General features: G+C 52.2%; 2 protein-coding genes and 1 pseudogene across 5 annotated transcripts; 2 read left to right on the top strand and 1 right to left on the bottom strand.

Annotated features, from left to right (window-relative positions):
- The first annotated feature begins 368 nt into the window (after positions 1-368).
- On the top strand, positions 369-10581 carry ZNF428 (zinc finger protein 428). Of its 2 annotated transcripts, none has more exons than XM_090259762.1 (3): positions 369-715; positions 3155-3357; positions 9741-10581. In XM_090259762.1, exons 2-3 carry the CDS (start codon positions 3282-3284, stop codon positions 10238-10240), a joined length of 576 nt encoding a protein of 191 aa, XP_090115888.1. In that variant the 5' UTR covers positions 369-715; positions 3155-3281; the 3' UTR covers positions 10241-10581. The 2 variants fall into 2 exon arrangements, with proteins under 2 accessions (XP_090115888.1, XP_090115887.1); XM_090259761.1 differs by having other exon boundaries at positions 369-696.
- Positions 10582-11948: 1367 nt separating this feature from the next.
- On the top strand, positions 11949-26338 carry IRGQ (immunity related GTPase Q). 2 transcript variants are annotated; one of them, XM_090261424.1, is made up of 3 exons: positions 11949-12206; positions 21219-21762; positions 22491-26338. In XM_090261424.1, exons 1-3 carry the CDS (start codon positions 12179-12181, stop codon positions 23773-23775), a joined length of 1857 nt encoding a protein of 618 aa, XP_090117550.1. In that variant the 5' UTR covers positions 11949-12178; the 3' UTR covers positions 23776-26338. The 2 variants fall into 2 exon arrangements, with proteins under 2 accessions (XP_090117550.1, XP_090117551.1); XM_090261425.1 differs by lacking the exon at positions 11949-12206 and adding an exon at positions 20523-20831.
- On the bottom strand, positions 16255-20706 carry ZNF576 (zinc finger protein 576; annotated as a pseudogene). Its single transcript, XR_016507906.1, has 3 exons — positions 20507-20706; positions 19634-19734; positions 16255-17808 (listed from the first exon to the last, which is right to left on the bottom strand). The product of XR_016507906.1 is annotated as a zinc finger protein 576 (transcript).
- Positions 26339-26975: the final 637 nt, after the last annotated feature.

Here is a 26975-nt window from a genome sequence, read left to right on the forward strand (position 1 = left end):
GGGGCCCGGTATATCTTATTTACTGCAGAAACCACAGTGCCTGCTAGCACAGGGCCTGACACATAAAAGAGCAGTAAATATTTATCCTGGTTGGGAGTAGAGGATTGTGAGGGTTGGTAAGGGCCCTGGCCCTTGAGCTGCCTCTGGGGAAGCAAACTGATTCCTACTAAAACCAAGGATACCTGCTTCACGCCAGTCCGCAGTCCCAGCGCGCACGCGCTTTGCTCTTGAGCAGCCCCCGCCACACATATGCTAATCACTGCGCGCCAGAGTACTGACTCTCCGAGGAATATGCAAATCATCCCTTTCGGCGCCCGAGGCCTGCCATTGTCCCGCGTTAAGATTATGCAAATGAGAAGGCCTCAGGTCCAAAATCCGGACCTAACTGGCGTCCTCCACCCCCAGTGCATCCCATCTTCTATAAAGCCAGCGCGAGCCCTGCATTTTCTGGTTCTCTCGGGTTGCGGACTGTACCAAGTAAACCGGGACAGCGAGGGGCAAAGCCCGGAACCCCCTGCGCGGGCCTCGTCCATAGACCCTCTTCACAGTGCGCCGCGAATGGTCCTTCTCGGCGCGCAAGCGCCCTAGGCTCTTCACGCCCCTCGCGCTTCTTCCTATCCTACTTGCAGCGCAGGCGCCGAGCCCGGGCGTGCAGCCGCCGCCGCCGCCGACCCGGAGCGGGGGCCGCCCTCGCCGGTGAGTGTCCGGGATCGAGGTACGCTGGGCATGCTGGGAAGCGGGCGCTACGGCACCGCTGCATGATGGGAGTGACGGCTCTCGTCACGGAGGAACCGGCAGCAGTCTTGGCCGTGATGGCCTGAGGGCGACTCCTAGGCTCCTTTTCCTAACCGCACGCGGCTCCGCGACGCTCTCGAGCATCCTGGGAAAACGGGCGCCCGGCCCTGAACGTGTGGGAGTCAGTGCGCTAGTCGTTGTGGGCCTCGCGCATTCTGGGAAAGATCATCCTAGCTCCTTGCAGGGGCCCGGTCCCTTTTGTCACACACCCTCCGCTGAGCATCTTGGAAACTTGGAGTGCTTAGACTCAGAGCACATTGGAAGGTGGTCATTACAGGCCTGAGGCATCCTGGGAAGAGTGGCCGCAGGACATTGTGGGGACTGGTCCTTATTGTCCCGCACAGCGTTTTGCTCTGCCCTCCTTACCCCAGCATTGTGGGAAGGGTTGTCTATTATATTCACGCAGGGCATCTTGGGAGTGAATTGGTACAGGCTCAGGACATCATGGGGTCTCATGCACATGGTATGGAGGTAGCCTTATTTATGCCTCTCTAAAGTCATGGGAGGCAGGATGGCCGCCATAGTCATTGTAGAAATGAGACTTGTGCACCAAGGAATGCCTGCACCCGGCCTCTGGAATACGGTGGAAGGGGTCTTGTGTGGTGCGGGTTTGGGAAAGGGGAGGTCAGACTGGTGAGCAATGTCTCCTGGTAACCCCATGGGAAGCCCTGATTGTCCTGGTGCATGTTGCTAGTTGAAAAACCTGATTTCAGAAAAATAAATATGTGTCCCAAATACTGCATGGAACATTTTATATATATATATATAATTGTTTATCTGAAACTCAAATTTAACTGGGCATCATATGTTTTTATTCACTGAATCTGGCAACCTTATCCTGACATGAAGTAGAATTCCAAATTAAATGAGGCCCTACAGGCAATAGGGTATTATGAGAACCGTTCTCTGCTAATTGTGAATCTTCTCAGTCCTTAAAGCCTCGTATCCATGTGTCTTTAGAAATCTCCCCTGCTGTTGATGCCAGCCCTCCCATGCCCCAGCTTCTTTCAGATGTCAGTCCTAATCTTTTTGTTTTCTTAGTCCCCAGCATTAAGCTTTACCTCCAGGCTCTAAAGGAATGTGTATTTTCCACCATTGTATACCTAGTGCCCAGCACAGGCCCTGGCATATAAGAGGTGCAGCGGAGGCTGCCAGCACCTTCCCCAATTTGCTCTACCTGGCTATCCCTGTTAGGAAGTGCAGTGGGAAATGAAGAAGTGTGTGTGTGTGTGTAGGGAGGTATTGGTAAAGAGGGAGAGAAAGGAATTAAGAGAAGCTGTGGTAGAGGTAGACGTAGTATCTGAGCTGGGAAGTGTACTTCTTTGAGCTTTGGAGGGTGGTTAGGAGTTCTCTAGGTTTGGAGGGTGGTTAGGAGTTCTCTAGGCTGACAAGGGGGAAAGAGGACATTCTAGACAAGAACACCAGAACCTACAGATGTGAAAAGTCCTGGTGTGCACAGGGAGAGGAAGAAGTCTGGAAGGTCTGGAGTTTATAGAGAATCGGAAGTGGGAGTAGTAACAGCCACTGAGGACCTGACACACGAGCAATTTATATGAATGAACCTACTGAATCTCTGAAAAATATTTTCAGCCGAGGTATCATTTTATGAGAGGTAGGATGATGTAGTTTCAAATCCAAGTCCATCTGCGTACCAGTTGATGTGACTTCGGGCTACTTGTTAATCCTCTCTGTCTCAGTATCTTCATCTGTACAGAGATAATCTCTTTCAACACGGTTACATGTACTGAGTTAAGTCTTGGAAGTGTGTTTTGTATCCAGAAGGAAACAGACCAGGTCCTTTGCTGAAAGCTACACAGAATATGGCAGATTGAGGATTTAAACCTAGATACTATCTTGCCAAAGTGTAAATCAATATGGAAGTAAGGATGACATTCACAGACTAGCACAGCCATACCAGTTGTTTAAATATTTAAATACTTCTGGACTGGTTGGTATATCACCACTACACCAAGTAATCCATACCTCCAACTGCCACTCTGGATCCTCCCCCTACCCCAGACTTGCCCACAATGCAGCAACTAACAGATTAATTCCTGATGTAGGACCATGTTCCAATCACAGTTCTGATTTGCGCCCACACCAGTACCCGCCTTAAAATATTTGGAATGTTATCCTTCCCTGCCCCACTGAAGAACCACAGACAACTCTGTTGCTCAGATGAAGAAATTAAGACCTACATAGGGGCAGGGCCTGCAGCCGAGGCCCAGTAGGCAGTCAGACATAGAGCTGGGGTCATCTTTGCCTGGCTCCCATCACTGAGCACATAGCTGAGCCTGGAAAGGCAGATGCTGTATAAAAATTTATTGAGTCACCACAGACCTCTCCTTTCCCTGTTCAGCATCCCTCTACCTGCTGACATCCTGCATTGGAGAACTTGTGGCCGAGGTCTTGCTGTGGACAGCTGGCCAGGGAGGGACGCTGCCTAGCTGCTGCTCTGCTCCTGTCTCCTGTTGCCTCCTCTGGCCATGACAGAGACCCGTGAGCCAGCTGAGACTGGGGGCTACGCCAGCTTGGAAGAAGAAGATGAGGACCTCTCTCCAGGTGAGGTGGCCTTAGAGGTGGTGGCATTGGCTAGAATAGCATCCTGGCTTGGGGTTGGGGCTCCGCTGAGAAATCTTGAGGGGGGATGTCTCCTTGTCTCACTCGGTGTTCTGTTCTGACTGGGACTCTGTGCCCTGCTAGGGGATCCCTTCCTGCTGAGGGTTCTGGGGGTTGTAGATTGACTGTGATTGCTCTTGTTGCTGCAGCTTCTAGCTCGGCCGTGATTTCTCTCGTTGCTGCAGCTTCTAGCTCGGTGGTGATTGCTCTCGTTGCTGGGGCTTCTAGCTCGGCCGTGATTGCTCTCGTTGCTGAAGGTTCTAGACTGGCTGTGCTCTCTCTTGCTGGAGGTTGTAGCTTGGCTGTGATTGTTCTCATTGTTGCAGCTTCTAGCTCCGTGGTGATTGCTCTCATTGCTGGGGCTTCTAGCTCAGCTGTGATTGCTCTTGTTGCTGGGGCTTCTAGCTTGGCCGTGATTGCTCTCGTTGCTGGGGGTTCTAGCTCGGCCGTGATTGCTCTCGTTGCTGGGGGTTCTAGACTGGCTGTGCTCTCTCTTGCTGGAGGTTGTAGCTTGGCTGTGATTGCTCTCCTTTTTAGGGGTTCTGGACTGGCTGTGCTCTCTCTTGCCAGGGGTTCTGGCTCGGCTGTGATCTCTCTCCTTTCTGGGGGTTCTAGATCGACTGCGACCCCTCTCCTTTCTGGGGGTTCTAGTTTGGCTGTGATCTCTTTCCTTGTTGGAGCTTCTAGATTGGCTATGATCTCTCTCCTTATTGGAGTTCCTAGATAGGCTGTGATCTCTTTCCTTACTGGAGGTTCTAGATCTGCTGTGATAGCTCTCATTTCTGGGGATTCTATGTTGGCTGTGATCTCTTTCCTTCCTAGAGGTCCCAGATTGGCTATGATCTCTTTCCTTGCTGCGTATTCTAGATTGTCTGTGACTTCTGTTCTTGCTGGGGCTTCTAGATCGTCTGTAACCTTTCTCCTTGCTGGGGCTTCTAAACTGGCTGTGACTTCTTTCCCTTCTGGGTGTTCTAGACTGGTATTGACTTTTTTCATTGCTGCAGGTTCTAGACTGGCTATGTCTTCTCATCTGGCTGGGAGTTTTCTTCTGGGTATGACTTCTTGCCCTACTATGATTTCTCTTCTGACTATGACTTCTCACCCTGCTATGGGTCCTCTTCTGCCTGCGACTTCTTGCCCTTCTGGGTGTCCTAGGCCGGCTATGACTTTGGGTCCCGCTGGAGGAGCTAGACTGGCTGTGACTTTGAGTCCTGCTGGGTGCACTACCCTGGTTATAACTCTTGATTATGTTGGATATTTCATTTGGGCTATAACTCCGTTCCCTGCTGGGGCCGATCATCGGACTATAACTCTTTACCCTCCTCCATGATGGTGGAGGATGGCTATAATCTCTCTCCTTGAAGGGAGTTCTGGTGGGGTTATAGCTCTTTGCTCTACTGGGGGTTACAGCCAGCCCGGGACTCCTCCCCATACCCGAGGTTCCTGGTAGGCTATAACTCTTCTCCCTGCTCATATTTCTAGGCTGGCTCTCACTCCTTTCCTTGTTGGTGGTTCTAGGCCGGCTGTAACTCTTCCTCCCTCTCTGTTTGTGCTGGGAAGTAGTTCTCACCCTGCTGCTCCTTTGGTACCCTGAGTTCTCGTCCTGCTAGGCGACCTCTTGGAGTTGCGGCTTCCCCTTCTGCCAGGAGTTCTGCCCTGGCTGTGTGTGCCCTTCCGCTGGTGGCGTCTTACCCTGCTGGCCTTGCTGGCTTTGCTGGCCCTGGTGTCGGTGCTGGCCTTGCTGGGTGTTCTCGCCCTGCTTCGGACTTGTGGCCTGCTGCTGGGCCGGTTAGAAGGGGCTGTCTTTGTACTTTCCCATTTGGTGGACTTGGAACTACTGGGGCTTGTGACCGAGTTGGGGGCTGTTGATGGCTTGGTGGGCACTGAAGAGCTGTTGGGCATTGCTGATGTAGTGGTCTTCAAGGAGGGAGGAGACTTAGGAGGCACTGTGGGCTTTGAGCGTCCAGTGGATGCCAGAGACCTGCTGGGCTTTGAGGATCTCGCGGGTGGAGAAGGCATGGTGGGTGCAAAAGGGCTTGTGGTCCTAGAAGTCACAGTGGACACAAAAGACCTGGTAGCCCTGGACAACCACCTGATTGCCTTTCACAGGCCAACTGCATGAAGTCACAGTGGGCATTGAAGGTCCTATAGGTGGTGTGAAGTCAGAGATGGGAGGACAAGGAGGGGTGGGACCCTATCCCAAGGCCAGAGATGTTTCCTCTGTGTTTTGCAGCCATTCAGCAAATTTTCTCCTAAGGCTGATGGAGGCTCAGCATTTCTGGGGTCACGGAGACAGGCAGCCTGATCGTCCTACCTTCCAGGAGTCTTCAGACCAAGATGTCACTGCTCAGGTGGTCAGGTTGTGTTGGGGGGCCCAGAGAAGAGAGACATTGACTGCCTAGGGAGTCAGGGAGGACCTCACAGAAGAGGTGACGAGTGAGCTGGAGCCTTAAAGAGGAGCAAGAATTTGCCACTAGAGAAGGAAAAGGTGGCACCAGGTGGGAGAAGAGCAAAGCAAAGGCCTGGAGGAGGGAGATCAGGGCCTCGGGCCACCCAGGCAACGAACCAGACGGACAAAGTCCCTGCTTTGGGAGACAGGCAATAAACACAAGTAGGCGTTATATAAAATAAGTTGAGAAAAATAAAGCAAAGTTAGGGGCATAGCAATGCTGGGGGGGAGAGGATTGCGGGTTAGATAGAGCGATCAGGGTGTCACTGAGAAGGTGACATTTGAACAGATGTGGCAGAAGGGCAGGAGCAAGGTGGAAGCTCCAGAAAGGTGGCAAGGCGCTGAGGTGGGAACCTGCATGGGGTATGGATGGACAGCCAGGGGCCTGGTGTGTCTGGCTCAGTTGTAATAGGATCCTTCTGGGCTGCCCTAGGGAACTGAGGAGGGGGCCGGGCTAAATGCAGGGCAAGGCTGTGGCTGTCTTAGGAAGCAGTACTGCCCACACCGCTACCAAAGTGGGGGCTGCTCCCTCCTGGACCACTGCTTGTGTGTGCACCCCCGTGACGACTGCTGATGTCACCCTTTCCTGTGCATGGACTTTAAATCTTTTCTTTTTTTTAACCTAAACTTGTCCTAGCATGTCCTTCATAAGCATGAGATCACAGTCATATATCTGTACTTACATACAACTCTTCTAATTCACTTAACTAGATATTTATATATATAGTCATGTGCCACATAATGATTGACATTTTCTTCAACAGCTGATCACATATATCATGGTGGTCCCACAGATCAGAATGGAGCTGAAAAATCCTTATTGCCTGTGACATTGTAGCCGTCTTTAATAACTACTTACCGTTGTGTTACAGTTGCCTACAGTATTTGGTACAGGAAGAGCAGCTTGGCCTAGGAGATAAAAGGAAACAAATACAGTTAACCTTGAACAACACAGTTTGAACTGCTCAGGCTCATTCATAGCTAGGCTTTTTCAGTTGACCCTCTCAGTCCAAATCCTTGATGTTCAAGGGTCAACTGTAGGCCTGTTAAGCATAAGGATTATTTTAGATTTTTTAAAGTATATTTTATTGATTATGCTGTTACAGTTGTCCCAGTTTTTTTCCCTTTGCTCCCATCTGCCCAGTACCCCCGCTTCCCTCCAGCCATCCCACACCCCTCAGTTCATGTCCATGGGTCATGGGTGTTAAGTTCTTTGACTTCACCCTTTCCTATATTATTCTTAACTTCTCCCCATCTATTTTGTACCTACCAATTATTCCTCTTAATCTCTGCACCATTTCCCCATTTCTCCCCCTTCTCCCTCCAGCTGGTAGCCCTCCAAATGATCCTCATAGCTATGTTCCTTTCTGATTGTTTGCATAGTTTGTTTTTGTTTTTTAGATTCAGTTGTTGATAGTTGTGAGTTTATTGTCATTTTAATGTTCATAGTTTTGATCTTCTTCTTTTTCTTAAATAAGTCCCTTAAATATTTCACATAATAATGGCTTGATGATAATGAACTCCTTTAGCTTTACCTTGTCTGGGAAGCACTTGATCTGCCCTTCCATTCTAAATGATAGCTTTGCTGGATAGAGTAATCTTGGTTGTAGATCCTTGGTTTTCATCACATTGAATACTTCTTGCCAGTCATTTCTTGCCTGCAAAGTTTCTTTTGAGAAATCAGCTCATAGTCTTATAGGAGCCCCTTTGTAGGTAACTCTTTTTCTCTTGCTGCTTTTAAGATTCTCTCTTTATCTTGAACCTTTGACATTTAATTATGATGTGTCTCAGCGTGGTCCTCTTTTGGTCTAGCTTGTTTGGGACTCTCTGTGCTTCTTGGACTTGTATGTCTATTTCCTTCACCAAATTTGGGAAGTTTTTCTTCATTATTTTTTTCACATAAGCTTTCCATTTCTTGCTCTTCCTCTTCTCCTTCTGGTACCCCTATGATTCGGATGTTGGCACGTTTAAAGCTGTCTCAGAGGTTCCCAAGCCTCTCCTCATTTTTTTCAATTCTTGTTTCCTCATTCTATAGTGTTTGACTGTTTTTTTCTTCCTTATATTACAAATCATTGATTTGAACCCAGTTTCCTTTTCTTCACCATTAGTTTTGTGTGGATTTTCCTTTGTTTCACTTTGCATAGCCTTCACTTCTTCCCTTATGCGTTTGCCGTACTTAGCCTTGTCTGTCAAGTCTGTGAGCATCATTATCACCAGCGTTTTGAACTCTGCATCTGTTAGGATGGCTATCTCCTTGTCTCTTGGTTCTCCCACTGGAACCTTGATCTCCTCCCTCTTTTGGGCCATCCTTCTTTGCTTCCTCAACTTGACAGACTCCTGTGTTTGCCTGTGTCAGGTAGAGCTGTTGCATCTGTTATGTTGTAAGGGGCAGAGCCATAGCTATTCGTCAGTGCAGGGGGACCCGTTTCACCACATTGTGGCACTATATGTGGGGGAAGGGTCTGTGCGGGTACAATGCCACTTGCTCAGCACTCGCTTCTTTTCAAGACATTTCTCTCACTTCCTGTGTGGGGCTGGCACCTCTCTAGCAGTTGCCCTGGCTGTCGTTCCCAGAGTGGGTGGGTCTGCAGATGTTCTAGGACTGTGGGGGCCTCTAAACAAACGGACTCTGCTGAGAGACGGGCAGTTTCCTCTGCCGCCCCAATCCTCACTGGTTTGCACAGTCAGAAGCAATGAGGCTTTATTCTCCCCGGCGCTGGAACCATGAGTTCTAGGACCTGGTCTGGTACTAGGAGCACTCCCCAGGTGTCCCTCCCTACTTTTACAATGTGTGGCTGCTCTTTCTACTGGCCAACTACAGCCACTATCTTGCTGCCACTGCCACCGTCATGTCCTCTCGGCCCCAGCTCTGCCCCTCTTACGTGTCTGGAGTATTGCTTCTTTTATCTTTGTTTGTTGGGCTTTTCCATGCAGTTCAATTTCCTGGTAGTTCTGGTTGTTTTTAGTTTTGAGGTAGTTGTATTCCTTCTTATTGTTGTGGAGGGTGGCAGTGTGTCTACCTATGCCTCCATCTTGGCTGGAAGTCCTAGGCTGGTTATCTTCGAGAAACAACTATCAGGGGAATTTCTGAAAACCAGGAAGCAGTTACCCTTTGTAAAAGGCATTTATATTTGTAAGGGAAATCTCCACTTGTAAGGGTATCTCCTTCATGTACCAGGAAGGGGGGTGGCTTTATCTCTAAAAATTTTCATCAGTGCAGATGACCGGGGCTTAGTCTGCATAACAACGTAAGCCTCAGTTACTGCCTGTTCTGGGGATCAGCCATAGCTGGCTTCCCCAGCCCCCAACATGTTGGTCTTCAGCTGAAGAATGTATTTAAGGTAGTGGCTTAAGCCATTTTGGGGAGTTAGTCAGTTTTTCTGAGTCTCTTTCATGTGCGTGGGGCTTATGCAGTGTTATTAGACTTGTTTCTCCTGTGAATCTGCCTTTATTATAGGGGTGTCTCAGCCAAGAACCCAGAGGAGTAGAGGTAGAAGGTATTTTCCCTCCCCGCAGAGCAGTAGCCTAAGTGTGTGTGGTAGGCCAGACAGTCTAGATTTGTGTAAGCGCACCCCATAATGCTCACACAACAACAGATTGCCTGATGATGCATTTCCCAGAACGTACCCCTGTCATTAAGCGGTGCATGAATGTATATAAAACCACGTTCATTTGCTTGACACGCAGACACTGAGCACCTGCTGTGCGCCAGGCCCCGTTCTATGTGATGAGGAGCCATCTGTTGGGAAGGGCAGGGTTGTGCCCAGGACACCCTGTCTGGTGACTAGCCTCAATGGGGCTCACGGAGGGGACAGCCACCCACGCATAGCCCTCTGTCTTTTGATGCTGCTGTCTTCACCCCCCCCCCCCCCCACAGGCCCCGAGCATTCTTCTGACTCCGAATACACACTCTCAGAGCCAGACTCTGAAGAGGAAGAAGATGAAGAGGAGGAGGAAGAGGAGACCACTGATGACCCCGAATATGACCCTGGCTACAAGGTGAAGCAGCGCCTGGGTGGGGGCCGGGGTGGCCCATCCCGCCGGGCCCCCCGTGCAGCCCAGCCCCCGGGCCCCGCAGCCCAGCCCTGCCAGCTCTGTGGCCGCTCACCCCTTGGGGAGGCCCCACCAGGCACCCCACCCTGCCGCCTCTGCTCTCCCGCTACAGCCCCCCAGGAAGCACCAGCCCCGGAAGGCAGGGTGCTCGGGGAGGAAGATGAAGAACCCCCTCGGGCTAGGGAGGGCCGAGCGGCGGGGAGAGAGGAGGATGGGGATGAGGATGAGGAGGGTGCCTACCACTGCACAGAGTGTGAGGATTCCTTCGACAGCCTCGGGGAGCTGCATGGGCACTTCATGCTGCATGCCCGGGGTGAAGTGTAGGCAGGCTCCCCCACCCAGGAAGCGTGGCAGAAGGGGCAGGGTGGGAGGAGGGGCTGCGGAAATGGGTGGTTGAAATGGCCCTGGGGGATGGGGGGGTACTGCTGATCTGTGTTGTCTTAGCAGTATGTGTGAAGGCCAGAATAAAGCCAGATTCTGTGTGTGTCAGTCCAGCGTGCTGGGTGTCTGTGGGTGTGTATGTGTGTGTTTATGCTCCAGTGTGTGAGGCCTGCGCCTGGGCATGTGTATAGATGCCCCTCATCCCTGGGCTCCTTCCAGGGGGAACTTCAGGATCATTGTTGCCTAGATAATTAACATTTACTAAACACGGTATGTTCAGTGTAGTTTCCGTGTGTTTACTCATAGACCCCATGATGGGCAGGCTCAAACACAGCAGAATTTTGTTTCTCGCTCACACAATAGTCCAGGGTAGGTGTTTCAGGCTGGCAGGTCACCCTTCTCCATCCGGTGATTCGGGGACCCAGACCATCTCTTAAGCCTGCATTCATCCCCATGGTCATGGCTGGGGGGCCATGGCCTGGGAGCCTGGAGAAGTTCTCATGTTCTCTTACAAGCCCCAGCCTAGAAGTGGCACATACTGCTTCCATTTACATCACTTTGCCAAGAAATTAGTCACATGTCCACAGCTCACTGCAAGGGAGTCTGGGAAAAGCAGCCTAGCCAAGAGCCCATAAAGCAGAAAACAGTGTGTGGAGGACAGCTTGTGTTCTCTGCGACTTTGCCTAAGAACCTTCACAAAAAGGACTTGCAGCCTTGGCTGGGTTGCCAGTTGGTTGGAGCGTTGTCCAGTACACCAAAAGGTCATGGGTTCGATCTCCAGTCAGGGTGCGTACTGGAGGCAGCTGATCGATGTTTCTCTCCCTTTCTTTCCCTTCCTCCATTCCTCTCCTACACCCTCTCCCTCTCTCCTTCTCCCTCTCCCTCTCTCTATCCCTCCTTCCCTTCCTCTCCCTCTCAAACCAATAAACATATCCTCGGGTGAGGATTAAGAAAAAATAAGAGGACTTTCATTGTAATCATAGCTATGCTTCCTGAGCGCTTCCTCGGTGCCAGTCCAAGAGCTTTATATACGTTGATTCGTATAAGTTGTGCATCTAGGAACTTACAAAAATAGAATCTTAATTATAATCAAAGCTGCCATTTTTCTCAGCACTTACAGAGTTATGCATTTCATTTGCATGAGATCATCAGGTCCTTAGAATAACTCTGAGGTAGGGACTGTGAGCCATTAATTCATTTCACAAGTATCTTTTGAGGACCCATGTGTTAAGCATTGGGAATATGTCCATGAAGAAAACAAAATCCTCGTCCTCATGGAGCTTACATGGGGGTGGAGCAGAAAGGGGCCACTGGTGGGGACAGACAGTAAGCAAGTAAGATGTAGCATGCGCTGGGTGGTGATGTCTGTGGAGAAAAATGAGGCAGGGAAGGGAGAAGAGTTCTGGAAGGGGGTTGTGACTTTAAATAGTGTAGGCCTCCCTGGGGACATGATAGCCCTGAAGGAGGGAGGGAGGGAGGGAAGGAGCCTTGCGCATTGGGAGGGAAGAACGGTCCAGGTGGGAGGAAGCAGGAGTCTGAGAATCAGGAAGGGAGACGGAGGGAGGGCAGAGCCGGGGGGATGAGGTCGGAGGTGAGCAGAGGGCCAGCTCCTTACAGCCTTGTCCAGACTTCGGCTCTGGCTCTGAGATGGGAAGTACTAATTCACAGAAGCCTGGCACCAAAGCTGCTTTGAAAATAGAAGCCTAATTATAACGATAGCTACCATTTACTGAGCATTTACAGTGTGCCAAGCCCTGTTCTAAGGCGCTTTACGTGTGTTAACTCATAGAAGCTTGGCAACTAAGAACCTTCAAGAATAGGACCTGAATTATCGTTAACGGCCATCGTAAAGTCACCGCTCACAGTGGACCAGCACTTTATATGGACAATCGCCTCGGATTCTTACGAGGTAGGGACTATGATTTATTTACTCATTCATTCACCAATGATTTATGGAGCCCCTATGAGATGCAGGCACTATTTGGGGAGCAGGGAGTAGAGAGAATGTGATGAATGAAGGTTACTGCCTTTGTGGGAGTTATACTGGGGAAGAGAGACAGACCCTTTGTTAGATATCTAAGTAAAATATAAAACGTATGTACTGTTAGAAGGCAGTAAGTGCTGTGGAGGAAAAGGGAAGGGGGATGGGGAGGCTCGTGTGTGTGAAACAGCTGCAAATAGGGTGCTCGGGAGGGCTTCACCCAGGAGGTGACACCGGAGCAGTGACCTAGAGGAGGGGAGGAGGGAGCCTTGTGGCTGTCTGCGGGAATAGCAAGCTCAGAGGCCCTGAGGTGGGAGTCAGCTTGGGGTGTTTGTGGCGGAGCACACAGGCCGAGAGGCTGTTGCTGAGGAAGGTAGGGAGGACAAGGTCAGAGAGGGGTGGAGGGCCCAGCCCCGTAGACCATGATACTGACTTTGGCTTCCTCTCTGAGTCTCAGTCATTATCGTGATCCTTGGAGGTACAGGGTCTGCTGTTGTGGTCACTGCTACGACTGGGGCACAGAGACATGGAATTGCCCGCTGGAGGCTACAGCTCGTAACTGTCAGTGCTCAGGTTTGCTCTCAGACAACTGGATGCGGGAAACACCAGAAATGGCAGTCTGGCTGTCCCCAGCCACCATCTGACTTGCAGGAGTGTATTTGGTCTCCACAGAGTTATTGAGGTGTTTTTAATCATGTTGGCTACTGCCATTTAAAAATGGGCAGATTTCACATAGAAATGGAGGTTTGTGGCTTCTCTTGAAAAATTGTGAGATCTACATTGCTGAACCCACAATCCCCTGGGGCAGTAATTTGTGGGAGCTGAGTAAGAATCCCTCATGTTAATGGGGCATTCCACGCCACACGACAGTACCCATGATCTGGGGTCCGGTCCCCTCACACCTGCTTGCTTCACTGATTTATGTTACCTGCCAGGCCCCGAAGAGCATTTGCACTTGGTGCCTGTTAATGGATCTTAGACCAAAGCATCTTTCAAAACCCACATTTTTCATCCTAGAAGCTCCGAATCTCAGAACCTGTCATTTATCCACTGAGACTTTCATACCCGCTATAGCTTAGCGTCATTGAATCTTAGAATCATCAAAGCAGAAATGCACAGCTCATTAAAACAACATGGACTTTATTTCCTGGGGCAGCGTGTGTGCGGCCTCTTCTTCCCTAAGGCAGGGCTTGCTTTCTAAGCACACATGTAGAGTTACCCATTTGTCAGCAAAAATTCATAAGGATCATGAGAGCCTGGAAATCAAGAGACCCAGTCTGCTGCCAGAGGACTCATTCTGAAGTTCCTTGGGGCCTAGTCAGAGTATAAAACCCAAGCTAGGAATTCCAAAGAGAGGACTTTTGTAAAGTACAGGGAATTGGTCACCAGATGTTAGAAGGCTGGAAACACAAACATGAGAAAGTGAGATAAGTGGGAAATGGGTCTGCAGGAAGCTCCCGCCTCTAGGGTGGGGTTACAGAAAGAGGTAAGATGACCAGAACCCAACAGGTGCTTGGAGGGCAGGCCACGTGCGGCTGGTGCAGGGACCAGTGACAAGGTGCCATGCGGCAGGTGCTTAAACCTCAAGAGGGGCACAGTGCCTTCTGTGAATACAGAAAGGTGCTGGAGGGGTTCCAGCAGGAGCCCCAGGCAAGGTGAGACCCTTCCCCTTTCCCACTGTCCTGCCCATACCTCTCATGGGCAGGATGTAAGGAAGCCAGCTCTCTAAGGCAGGCTGGAGGCCAAGGGACACCAGGCAAACACAAATTCAAGGAGTGTTTTTTGAGCCTTCTTGGTAAGCGCTGACCTAAGAGCTGGGGATGAAGCAGTGAGGAAGACATGACACTTGCCCTTGGGAGCTTGCAGTCCACCATAAGGACCCAGATCATGAAATAAACAAGTGTGATTATTCTAGGTGTTGGAGAGTGTTGGGAAGAAATTCAATCAGAATAAGGGTTACACGTGCTGCTTTAGCCAATCAGGTTAAGGAGAACTTATTTGGGGCGGTGGCACAGGCCGAAACCTGAATAATTAGGAGGTGACCTTGGGAAGTTCTGGGTAAGAATGCTCCAGGCAGCGGGAACAGCAAGTGCAAAGGCCCTGAAGCAAAGCCAGCCTGGCATGCATGGCTGGAGAGCAGTGAAGATAGAGCAAGGAGGGAGTTGAGATTAGGCTTAGTGGGCTGGGGCTCCATCACTTCTGGGTTTTGAGGGCCTGGGTAAGGTCTTTGGAAGTTATTTATGGGATTCCTTTGCAGGGTTTTAAATGAGCAGTGGTGTAAGCTGATTTACATACACACAGAGGGTGGTCTGTAGAGACTGGAGGGGGGCAGTCTTAGCAGAGGGAGCAGTTAGGAGAGTAGGGCTGGGGGAGAAGTAACCAGATTCTTCAAGAATTTAGAAGCAGAGTGCACTGTTGGCTAATATGATGGCAGTTGTGGTGGAGGTAGGGGGCTGCAGGCGTCATGGTGACCCACTTTAAGTTTGCAACTCCATGTATTGTCCAGGTGGCTGTATCTCATGGGGAGCAGTCGGGGTTTGGGCTGAAGATAAAGATTTGGGAGTCACCGATGATGCTATTTAAAGTCTTGGGAATCTATGATATCTGAAGAGTATGGAGAGAACAGGAAGCCAAGGGTGTACTTGGGCAGGCAGCTCTGTCTCTTGGGAGAGCATGTGGGATAAGATGCTTACGTTTGGGGTAAGGGGAGCTGCTGCAGGAGTGGTGTTAAACATATTGGTCAGAAACTCAGGGCTTTCACCAGGTGCCAGAGGAAATGTTTAGCTTTGGTGAGGTTGATACCTTGGAAAAAAGTGATGGCCAACTGACTTCAAACCAGTTTCCCCATAAGTCACCCCAGCAAGCTAGCCCTGCCCCAAATCTCTCACATATACACACACCCTGCCCCAAATCTCACACACACACCCCACCCCCCCACCCCCGCTAGAGGTAGTATTTCCCAGGGTGGGAACCCTGCAACCAGGCTCAGAGGTTGTATGCCTATTAGTTAGCTGAGGGGTTGGCAAACTTACTGTAACACACTATATATGGTAACTATTTTAGGCTTTGTGGGCCACATGATCTTTGTTGCAGTTACTCAGATCTGCTGTCCTATGTGAAAATAGCCATACACAATATGTAAATGAACGAGCATGAATGTGTCCCAATAAAATTTTATTTAAAACCAGGAGGCAGGCTGGATTTGGCAACAGTTTGCAGACCTCTGCCTTAGGCTGTAAATTATGCTGCATATGACAGAGACCCAAACTAATGGCAGCTTAAACAAGGTAGAGACTCATTTCCCTCTTACATGGCAGGGAAATGGGTGTTCTAGGGCTGATTCGATGGCTCTGCTGCATGAAGTTGACCGGAGACCCATACTCCTGCTATCTTGTTGCTCTGCTATCCCAGCTGTCGCTCTCATGGTCCAAGGTGCCTGGATACCATGTTCGCATTCCAGGCAGGAAGGTGGAGGAAAGGAATGACCCCTTCTGAAACCTGAGGACTCTACCCAGGTGTTTAGCTGAACTCAGTCACATGGCCATGGCTAGCTAAGGGAATCTGGGGAATGTGGTCTTCATAGCCACCATGTGCCTAGTTAAAATTGGGAGACCTCTATCAGTCTACCACATCCATCCCACCTGTGGGCTTTAAAAATACCCCTGCATTTAAACAAATCTATGATTACTGTACACCAGGCTCCAACCATTGTCTTTAGGGGCAGGACAGGTAATGCAAACAAGGAAAACTGGCCTGGTGGGACTCAGCTGAGGGTGGGCTTTTCAAAAGCTGAAAATAGGATCTCAATGGGAGATCTCCCAATGTTGGCCAAGTACAATAGGAAACAGAAGGTATCTCTGTTTGATTCCAAACCAGTTACCTCCGAGGGCCAGGTCTCTGTTATGCAGAGAGCCAAGGGCTGAGAAAAACTCAGCAAACTGCTGCTGATTCCAAAGAAATAACCCAGAGGACTGGCTGTGAAAGACATGGGTTTATTAAGACTCATGTGTGCATCGGTGGTAGCCGGCCGGTGAGGCTTCCCCCAACCCCGGCTTTCCCAGCACAGGGACATATACAGCACAGAAAACAAAGCAGACAGGGCACGCAGGGTGCTTGTGCGGAAGCTGCGTGAGATCAAAGCGCTAGCTGTTTCTCTGCACTTGTTTACAGTCTGGGCTCACATCCGAAAACAGTTTGTCTTTGCTCCTTTCTTGACTGAGGCGCTGGCCGGGCTCCCAAGGTCAGCCCCACAGCAGCTTACAAATGGCCTTCATCGTATTTCCCACAGGGCGGGAGGGGGACCTGGAGGTTGGGAAGGGACCCATGTTCTCACATACCATACACCCCTCCTCATGCCTTTCTTATGTGCTCTGGGAATTCCTGCTAAAAAACCAGAGTTCCTTGTTTAGGTATCAATATAGAGCTTTTCGGTTTTTAGATACTATTTGTTAGTTTATTCATACCATCTCACCCACACATATCAAAAATACTCCATGACCAGAATGGCACCTAAAATCACTTAAAGGGGCAGTAAGTTACCAGGGAGGGGGTAAACAAAGCTACCCAATGCCACGGACCCTCGAGTGGGAAAGGCTGGCAGAGGGTGGGGAGGAGACAAGGACTTGAATTGCAACCACCACATGACTCAGTACGGCTCCTTAACTTTGCTGCGCGTCCCCGAAGGCCTGAGCTGCCCCATGTTGGGGACCCATCTGGTGGCACTGTAGGCCAGCAACACCTTACCTTCCCTGACCCCGTTCAGGCACAAATCCAGGGCAATTTGTTCCTACAGCCCATAGCATCCATCTGGGAAAAATAAAAGGTGATGATACAATCTGCAGTTACTTGTGATTTCAAACTATTTAATTGGGAATGAGGGATACAAATAATTTTCCCTCTTACTCAATTTTTTGTTTTAAAGCAAAAGATCTCACTACTGTCTGATTTCACTGTTTCCCCAAAGGCCTTTCTCTCCTCCAAAGACTGACTCTAAATGAGCATCTTTTGGGCCCTATTTATCAGGAGCCCTTTGCCTTTCCAGGGAGGGAGGCAAATTCCTCCAAGGGCCCGTCCCATATCAGAGGAGGGTCCCACCAGCCACAGTAGCCCTATTGCCCTGGGGAGGGCTGAAGCTGCAGTCAGAGCTTCCCACGGGCATGCCGGATGTAGTGTGGATGCAGCCCAGCCTCCAGTCCTAACCACACTCCATGCAGGCGAAGGGGCCAGGAGGGGCATGGGCCCCATGCACCTGGCAGTGCCACCTCAGAGAAGCGGCCTGCCCAAAGGTCTTGCCATAGTCGGAACAGGGGAAGGTGGGCTGGGCAGTGGAGGGTGCAACCAGCAGGGGGGGCTGGTGGCTGGATTGTGGCTGTGCTGGTGGATGATCGGGGCCTTGGAGAGGAAGGAGCAGTCGCAGGTGAAGTGGATGAGGAGGGCCCCCCGAAGCTTCTGAGCCTTGGAGTCCACTCCTGGAACTTGGAGGTGGTGAAGGTGATGAGGCAGCAGGTGTGCTGCAGGACCCACAGATGGCCTGAGGGACATGGGGAGAGGTCGGGGGAGTCCAGCAAGTTTCCAGGACCTCTCCCATGCCCCAGAATCATGACAATTTAACATTCAGTGCCAGGCTGTATGCCAGGGCTAGGCATAATACAGATTATTATTGGGCCTGTTTTATGAATGAGCAGACTGAGGCTCAAAACAGGCAGGCCCTGGCTGGTATAGCTCAGTGGATTGAGCATCAGCCTGTGAACCAAAGATTCGCTGGTTCCTGGCTGGTGTGGCTCAGTGGATTGAGCATCAGCCTGTGAACCAAAGATTCGCTGGTTTGATTCCCAGTCAGGGCACATGCCTGGGTTCCGGGCCAGGTCCCCTGCTGGGGACATGTGAGAGGCAACCACACATTGATGTTTCTCTCCCTCTCTTTCTTCCTCCCTTCTCTAAAAATAAATAAATAAAATCTTTAAAAAAGAAAAAGAAAGGAAGAAAAATAATTTTTTAAAAAGTTAGGGAACTTGCCCATAGTCATGAGATTAGGAAATGAAATAAAGTCAGGACTGGAATCCAGTAGAGCTGTGTGATTAAAGCACAGCCTCTGCACCAGACTGGCTCCACTACCCAGGCAGGTACAACAGTTTTCTCATCTGGAAAAAGGGGTCATAACCATATCAGTATCTACTGTAATCAATAAATGAATGAATTTATATAAAATGCTTACAAAAGTTTACACAGTTGTTTGCAATTATTACTATTAAGGAGAAAAGCAGCCCCACAGCCGGGAGATGGCCTGGCACTCACAGGTACACTTTGGCATTCTCCTGTTGAATATAAACAATTTCAGAGAATATCATCAGACAAGGCCACACCGACTGAGTCAAGACAGCAAGACTATGCCATAACCGCATCTGAACCCAGACAAAACATGAACATTGCCCAAGCCACTAAAATGACCAGACGCCCCCGTCCTAGCTAATGTGAGTGGCTGCTGGCGCTTTACCAGTCAGCTTGTGCCTTGCTGTGTTCCTCTACCTTCTAGATAAGATTTATTAAGATGGCCAGACATAGCGCTGCCCTGCTTCCTGGCACCATCCAATCCAGAGCAAAACCCCTCTTCCTCGAACACTTCCCAAAATCACCCACAAACCCAAAAGCATTGGTGAGGTGCCCCGTGGTGCTCTGCGGTGTGGTATGTGTGCTTCCTCAGTGCGGTGAGCAATAAAACCCCCTTGTTGACTACAGCTGTGTTCCTGGGGGAAAGCTGGAGGGCATTGACACTGGCTGTTGTCACAAATACATAACCTCAGTTCCCTCATCTGAAAGTGACAACCAGTTTCATAGGGTCTGTTAGGAGGGCTGAATAAGATTACAAGTGTTCATGGCCTAGTACATAGTAAGCATTCAGCAGGAGCTCTTACTACTGTGTCAGACTGGCTAGCCTCATTGCCCTCAAGCTTTCCTCTTTTCTGCTGCCAATCCCTTAACAGCCCTGGGAGGTGAGCAACGGCAACCCCCTTTGACAGGGAAACCAAGGCCCAAGTCGCACTGAAAGTCTAGGGCAGAGATGGAACTAGAACCTTGGGACTCCTCTCAGTGTCTGCTCTTCCCCAGCCATATCTCCCAACCCAAGCCTCTCTGGGTGACACTTTGTCCCTCTGATTTGCATCCCATTCATACTTAAGTGGACAGAGCAGAGTGGATAGGTACATCTGAGCATAATAAGGGTAAGGACGGGGAGTGGCAGTTCCCGTTAGGGCAGCTCCCCAACAGGCAAGTCCCTATAGCACCTTGGACACTGAAATGCTATCAAAATCCTTTTAGCATCAGTTCCCGCACCCCACCCTCTGGCCAGCTGTACTTACAGCTGTCGCCTCCTGTAGGCAGGGACTCCTCTCTTTGGACGAATCCTGCTGCTCCATGGTCTCTTCAGGCAGAGGGTCCCCCATGGTGACTAAGGACCCCTCTCTGGTCAAGAGAGGAGCATGCCTGATAGAATAGTAAATCAAATGAAGTCCCTCATCTGTCGCCAGCCTTAGAGAGCCCGCCTTGACATAGAGACTGTCCTTGCCTGCCTTTGACCCTCGCAAGATACCATTTCCTTGAACTCTTAAACTGATGAGCTTTCACTAGGGAAGCTTCACCGCTCCCCAAAGGTTCGACTCCCTGGGTTTGTGACTCCTTAGAGCCATCTCACCTGTGTGAGACCTCAGACCCTACATCAAACTAGCTCCCTGAACTCCTGGCCTTTGACCCCATCCTCATCCCTGAATCTCCCACGTGCCCTGAGGCAGGGAGTGGTACCCACGCTTTAGCCCGCCTCTTTCCGGGAGGCAGCCTTCTCTGACACCCTGTAACTCCTGTTCCACGCAGAGCCCCGCCTCCCACGCTCGCTTTTAGCTGCTGTGTCCGGCGGCCTCAAGCATCGCCCTTGGCGCTCCCCTCCGCAGGGGGTGGCCCAGGCCTGCGCTTTTGTCCAAGTGGCAGAAGGCTGCCTTTTGTTGCGCCTGTCAGTCGCTCGTCACAGCCCCGCCGCCCGGAGGGAACGAGGGCAGGGCCCACCGAGTCTCAGGGTCCTGGCGGTTTCCACTCTCTTTAGCCTGATGAGGCTTTCGAAACCGAGATCCCGGATCAGCACCCGGCAGTGAAGCAGCTGTGCCCCCTCGGTCCTGAAAAATTACCGGAGGCGTCCTTCTTTGTACGGGGGCGCATTATGATGACGTTAGAGCCGCACAGACGGAAGCTTACTGCGCAGGTGTGCTAGGTGCTTCTGGCGCGCAGGCGCTCTGGCTTCCTCATTGTTCAAGGTCCTGAGGCCCCTGGAGTCAGGGAGCGAGCTTTCTGGGACCATTCTGCGCAAGCGCTGCGATAGGCTGTATAGCTGAGATCACGCTTCCAAGACACACCCCCTCCTAAAAGGAGCGACGTCAGGTTAGAGCCCCCGGAACGCTTCTATAGCTCCAGCCTCTTCGGCCCCCGTCCGGCCGACTCCAGGGGCGGGGCTTCTCAGCGGCGGACAGGCCACCGGCGACTGTGCCCTCCCGTGTACCCTCTGTTTGCTAGGTTGGTGATTTGGTGGGGGAGCTGGTAAAAACAAGTGTGTCCATGAGGGATGAGGGGATTGGAGACCGGGTTTCTCAGGGTTTTTTTTTTTTGTTCTATTACAATTGTCCCAATTTTCCTCCGTTGCCCTCCCCTGCCCGGCCCACTCCCCTCTCTCAGTTTTTGAAGCAAAAATGGAAATACACCCGGAAAGAGGATTGGACAGGACTCAGGGTCCCTGGGGAATAGGGTCTAGGCGCCGGACTTCTAGGTCCCTGGGAGTGATATCGGAGAATGGGAAAAGGGGACAGGGCGGAGGACTGAAGTCTAGGACCAGAATGGGATTACCATGTAAGAAAACGGGTGGGTGCTCCCTGACCCCGGTCTTCCCCGTCGCTTGCTTTCCAGCTATGCCTCCACCGCGGGGTGACGTGACCGCCTTGTTCCTGGGGCCTCCGGGCTCAGGAAAGTCCGCGCTGATTGCAGCGCTGTGCAACAAGGATGTGGAGGTGGTAGAGATCCCCGATGGACGGCCAGACCCCGTGATCCCCAGCCTGCGAGCTGCGGGCCCAGGCCTCTTCCTGGGCGAGCTAAGCTGCCCACCCGCAGCGCCGGGTCCCTGGGCAGCAGAGGCTAACATGCTGGTTCTGGTGCTGCCTGGCTCCGAGGGGAACGACAAACCCTTGGCATCAGCGCTGGGGGAGGCGGCACGGGCCGCCCTGGCCCGAGGGACCCCGCTGCTGGCTGTGCGGACCCTCCGTCCTGGGGATTCACAAAATGAAGCCCAGGCCCGGGAGCAGGCCGCGGCCCTGCTGGACAGCGCGGGGTTGGGAGCTGTGCCTCTCTACGTGCCGCAGGAGGACTGCAGCAGCAGCAGCAGCAACAGCGAGGCCTGCGGGGAACTGGAGCGCCTGCGGGCGGCACTGCGGAGCCAGGCGGAGGCGCTGCAGAGGTAGGAGGGGCATTTCAGGGTGGTTTGGGGGGGAGGCCTGGTTCTTTTGTCTAGATCTCACCCCGGAGGTTCTTGTTTAAGGTCTTAGAGACCAGGCCCCCAGTGAGTTTGGGGCATGCCTTAGCGGGACATCTGCTAGAGGGCCTCCTCGTGTATCCAGGTCCCGCACCTCAGCGCAGGTTTTTGGTTGGTTGGTTTGTTTGTTTTTACGATTTTATTTAAATTTAGAGGAAGGGGAAGGGAGGGTGGAAGAGGGGCGAGAGACATGGATATGCGAGAGACACGTCGATCAGCCTCCTCTCGCATGCTCCCAACCGGGGACCTGGCCCACAACCCAGGCATGTGCCCTGACCATGAATCAAACCTGCAACCCTTCAGTATGCAGGCTGGCACTCAGTCCACTGAGCCACACTAGCCAGGGCTCAGCGCAGGTTTTGAGGTCAGCCTCACTCCAGCCAAGCAGGCATTCTGTGCTTCACCCTCTGATGTCATCTAGGCCCTGTTGGAAATCTAACCTCATTCAAGCTGCCCCATCCCTGCTTTAAGCCTCACCCTTTATTCATAGCCCTGGTTTCTATTTGCTGGGCCATCAATCGGCCCCCTCCCTTTCCTGCTTCTGCCTCACTAAGGATTATTTGGAAAGCTCCACCCTTGTCTTCATAGCCCAGTCCTGTTCCTCTAGCTCTGCTCTCCAGCACTTGGCCTCTCTTCTGCCCTTGTCCCTGCAGGCTTCTGCCACCGGCTCAGGATGGCTTCGAGGTGCTGGGAGCAGCTGAGCTGGAGGCTGTGCGTGAGGCCTTTGAGACCGGTGGCCTGGAGGCAGCGATGTCCTGGGTTCGTGCTGGCCTGGAGCGACTGGGCAGCGCGCGGCTGGACCTGGCCATAGCCGGCACCAATGACATGGGCCTTGTGCTGGACATACTGCTTGGGTTGGATCCTGGGGACCCAGGTGCTGTTCCTGCATCCGTGGCACCCGCAGGCCCCACCCCATACCCTGCTCCAGAGCGCCCCAATGTGGTGCTCTGGACCGTGCCTCTGAGCTCTGCAGGCACTGCTGCTGCCCCCCACCCGACTCACTACGATGCCCTCATCCTAGTCACCCCTGGCGCCCCCACTGAGGAGGACTGGGCCCACGTCCGGCCCTTGGTGCTACTGGATGCCCCGCTGGTCTGTGTGCGAACTGATGGCCAGGGCGAAGATCCAAAGTTTCTGGAAGGAGAGAAGGCGGAGAAGTCCCGAGAGGAGAGCTTAGATAAGGCAGGCGGAGGGCGGTTAGAGAAACATGGCACTGGGTCTCAGAAAGCAGGCAGTGAGAGTTTGCAGCAGGTTGGCGTTGGAGGGCGGCAGTCAGGCAGTGGGGACACAGGTTGTGTGGCTGCCTGGATCCCGGAGGATGAGACGTGGGAGGTGCTGGAGGAGACGCCACCACCAGTGTTCCCCCTGCGGCGGGGTGGACTCCCCGGGCTTTGCGAATGGATGCGGCGCGCGCTTCCCCCGGCCCAGGCGGGGGCGCTGCTGCTGGCGCTGCCACCCACGTCCCCCTGTGCAGCCCGAACCAAGGCTGCGGCGCTGCGGGCTGGGGCCTGGCGGCCGGCTCTGCTAGCTAGCCTGGCGGCAGCGGCAGCACCAGTGCCTGGGCTCGGCTGGGCCTGTGATGTGGCGCTTCTGCGCGGTCAACTGGCGGAGTGGCGGCGGGCGCTGGGGCTCGAACCCTCAGCGCTGGCCCGACGCGAGCGCGCGCTGGGCCTGGCCCCGGGGGAGCTGGCGGAACGGACGCGCTTCCCCGGCCCGGTGACACGCGCCGAAGTGGAGGCCAGGCTGGGTGCGTGGGCCGGTGAGGGCACTGCAGGGGGCGCAGCACTGGGTGCCCTATCCTTTCTGTGGCCTGCGGGCGGCGCGGCGGCCACCGGAGGCCTGGGCTACCGCGCGGCCCACGGCGTCCTGCTGCAGGCGCTGGACGAGATGCTGGCGGATGCGGAGGCAGTGCTAGCGCCCCAAACGCCTGTGCAGTGAGGGGTGGGGTGAGGGCCAGGGCTTCCGGGGTGCTCCGGGTCCTGGCAACATGGCTCCGCCAGGGGCTGAGGACTCACGTCCGGTTTAGAGGAACGCGGTTTAGGGATCCAGACCCTGGCATGGGATGCCTGGGGCTCTGAGATGGCAGAGCAGGTGTGCCGCCACTCCCAGTCCTGGGTGCTTGAGGGGGATGAGCCTACTCTTCACTGGGATATGGGACTTCTGGTCACCCAGATTCCTGGGTTTTGAAGGGGGATAGAATCTCAGGATCGGGATCCTGATTTCTCTAGGGATCACAGGGAAGGACCCCTAGACGTGTGTCCTGAAGGGAGTTGGGTGGACTTCTAGAAGGGGATATGCAATTATCTTCGTTTCCAAGGGAGTAGAAACTGGATATAACAGACATTAGTCCAGGGGTAGGGGGGGTGGAAGCCTTGATTCCTGGTGAGGGCCTTCTTCATCGTGCTGGGTACTCCAGGGAGCTGGAACTCATGGACTTATAAGCCACAGATGGCTAGGGATAGGATAGGGATATAGGGTCTAGATTTTCTAGTGGCAATACTTCTGCACACAGTCTCTCAGTTCCTTGAGAGCTGGTGGGCTTTGAACCTTCATGGGGGCGAGGCGGTCTCTGGGGTCTCAGGCTGCTGGCTCCCAAGAGGGCTGTGGACCTTGGTTCCTAATGCCTGGGTGGTGAGAGGTCTGTGTCTAGAGGGGGGAACAGGGGCTGTGTAACAAAACTAGAAATCCTCTGGTCTCTTGGGAACTATAGAAATATTTAATATTTGCTCCTGGTGGGGGGAACCTGGTGACAAAGACTTTCTCAGCTGGGAGGATGGCCACACACAAATGAGGGGAGGAGGCAAGACTGGCATGGTGGGCTCTAGGGGTAGCTAGACACCAGGGATGAGTCCTGGGTATGGAAGGGCAGGAAGCCATACCTCAGAGGTAACTCCTGCAAATCCCTAATGGATTTGGGTCCTGGAAACTGCCCCTGTGTGTGACTTTGACTGCCCACAGGTTATAGGTGCTGCATGATTTGGGAGCTCTCTGCGGAGTCTGTTCCTCTGTCCCATGCTCCTTTAGTCGTTTCTGCTTTTGAACTGGTTTCTTCTATCCTTAAACCTGAACCCTTTCCGGCCTCGGTATTTTGTATACCTGCCTTTTTGGAGAAGCAGCTGTACCACTTCACTAATCCCGATGTTTCTGTGTTGGCTCCCTTGGGCAGGCTCGGGAAGCTGTGCCTTCCGGTGTACACAGAGAGTGCTGCAGTGAGCAGGGGACCCGAAGGACAGCTGGGCAGGTGTTCCCACCTGTGGGAATGTGCCATGAGTGAGGCAAAGGCAGAAACCACAGTGCCCGGAATGTTCTGTGCTGCCATCTGCATGTAGAGGAGCAGCCACAGGGCACAGAAATCTTCAGTGTCAAAAGCAGAAAGTGTGTGTCTGTTTGTGTGTGTGGTGGGGGGGTGGGCATTGCTGAGAGGCCATCTGGAAGAATCTCTTTTATGATAATTGGGGAGAATAAAGCCCAGAGAGGGCAGGTTCTAGGCCCAACAGCACACAGCGAGGCCCTATGTGGTCTGGCCCCTGCCTTTTCTCGTTCTCCCAACCAGTTTGCTCAATATTCCTTCTGATGCTTGAGTGGGCCACCTTGAGTCCTGCCTCAGGACCTTTACACTTGCTGTTCATGCTGCCTAGAATGCTCCCCCTGCCCCAGATTTCCATGAGTAGCCTTCTGTCAATCATATCTCAGCTCAAATGTCCCCTCCAAGAGGCCTTCCCTGACCACTTTAACTGAAGTAGCTCACACACACGCACGCCCCATTATTCATCCTAGCTGGTTAATTTTCCTTGTAGCAATTATAACTAGAATTTTATTTATTTATTTATTTATTTACCTATTTATCAGCTATTACCCCCTTGCTGTCTTGTTCTCTGCTATACCCCCAGCACCTAAATAGTGCTCGACGCACAGAAGGTGCTTAGTAAATATTATTTTAATTCATTAGTGGCAGAATTAGGGCTGGACTGTAGATTGCCTCTTGCCTCACCGCAAGGAAAAGGACTGAATTGGGGGTGGGTGGGGGGGGGTGACAAACAAGTATCTAATAGGAGAGGAAGTGCCTGTCTGAGAGGTCAGGGGACCTGGAAAGCAAGCACAGCTTTGCCACTGTCACTCAGTGACTTGGACCAGTGCCTTATTTTCTCTTCTGTGAAATTTCCTTTGACAGCTGAAGACAAGAGTAACTGATCTGAGGCACAGACACTGGAGGGCTGGTTCCCTCTTCTCCAGCTTGAACTCCCATCCAAGTTGAGGTGACCAAGGTGGGAAAAAGCATTTGATTCGATACTGAATGACTCCAGGCATTGTCAAAGGTCTCAGCCTTAGGGGAATGAAATTCTATTAGCGTAGCTCTAGGGTCAGACAGTCCTGCTGACTTTGGGGGTGACCTTGGGCAAGTCACTCAGCAAATGGTAACTACCTCACAGGGTTATTGTGAGAATTCAGTGTATGCACCTAGATATGTGTGCCCTCTCTCACATGTCAATATACTGCAGCCCCCCCCTGAGAAGCCTGGCACTCTGGGAGCTCAGGAGGTAGCCTGGTTGCCCTTGCTCATACACCCTCAGCCCCAGGCAATGCCGAGATGACTAGTCTGGACATCTTCGCTGACAGAATCTTTGCTCCTCCTTTTTCTGCCATCATCTCTGATTTGGTCCTGTCTGCCATCTCTGCTTCCCTCCTCCAAATCCCCTCTGCCCTTACGCTGGCATGGGGTTCGTGCCAGAGATCGTGTCTGAGAAGGCGAGCCCCAGTTTGTTTGCAGGAGTCTCTGCCTGATTGTTACTGTACATAACTGTATATTGGCACTCTGAGCATTACAACTGCCTTTCGAGTGGTTGCCTTTTAAGTAATGGCTTTTGATGGCATTGACTTTTAGACTTCGTGGAGGCATAAGGCTACTAGTGAGGCACTTGTCTGTGGGAGCATCCAAGTAGGAAAGACTGAGTCTCCCTTTTGGACAGATGACTGCCTGCCATCAGAGTGTGTCTGTGGCACCTCCAGGCTGGAAGACCCTCAGAGGCAAGAATTCAAGGAAATGCGTGATGAATCTTGGTGTTGCCATCGGCCAGGAACAGAGTAGGCACAAAGAACTTGAGCCATGAGACAATCTCATCACCTTAGCTGAGTTTCCT

This window comes from Furipterus horrens, unplaced genomic scaffold (assembly GCF_987537825.1).
Source record: "Furipterus horrens unplaced genomic scaffold, mFurHor1.1.pri manual_scaffold_13, whole genome shotgun sequence".
NCBI classification, from domain to species: domain Eukaryota; kingdom Metazoa; phylum Chordata; class Mammalia; order Chiroptera; family Furipteridae; genus Furipterus; species Furipterus horrens.

What these genes read in the sequence shown, in the direction of transcription:
- ZNF428 (XM_090259762.1), top strand. Translation starts at nt 3,282, where the DNA reads ATGACAGAGACCCGTGAGCCAGCTGAGACTGGGGGCTACGCCAGCTTG. An exon ending in AGATGAGGACCTCTCTCCAG is followed by an intron (nt 3,358 to 9,740) that starts GTGAGGTGGCCT and finishes CCCCCCCCACAG; the next exon opens with GCCCCGAGCATTCTTCTGAC.
- IRGQ (XM_090261424.1), top strand. Translation starts at nt 12,179, where the DNA reads ATGGACAATCGCCTCGGATTCTTACGAG. An exon ending in TCGCCTCGGATTCTTACGAG is followed by an intron (nt 12,207 to 21,218) that starts GTAGGGACTATG and finishes CTTGCTTTCCAG; the next exon opens with CTATGCCTCCACCGCGGGGT. An exon ending in CAGGCGGAGGCGCTGCAGAG is followed by an intron (nt 21,763 to 22,490) that starts GTAGGAGGGGCA and finishes TTGTCCCTGCAG; the next exon opens with GCTTCTGCCACCGGCTCAGG.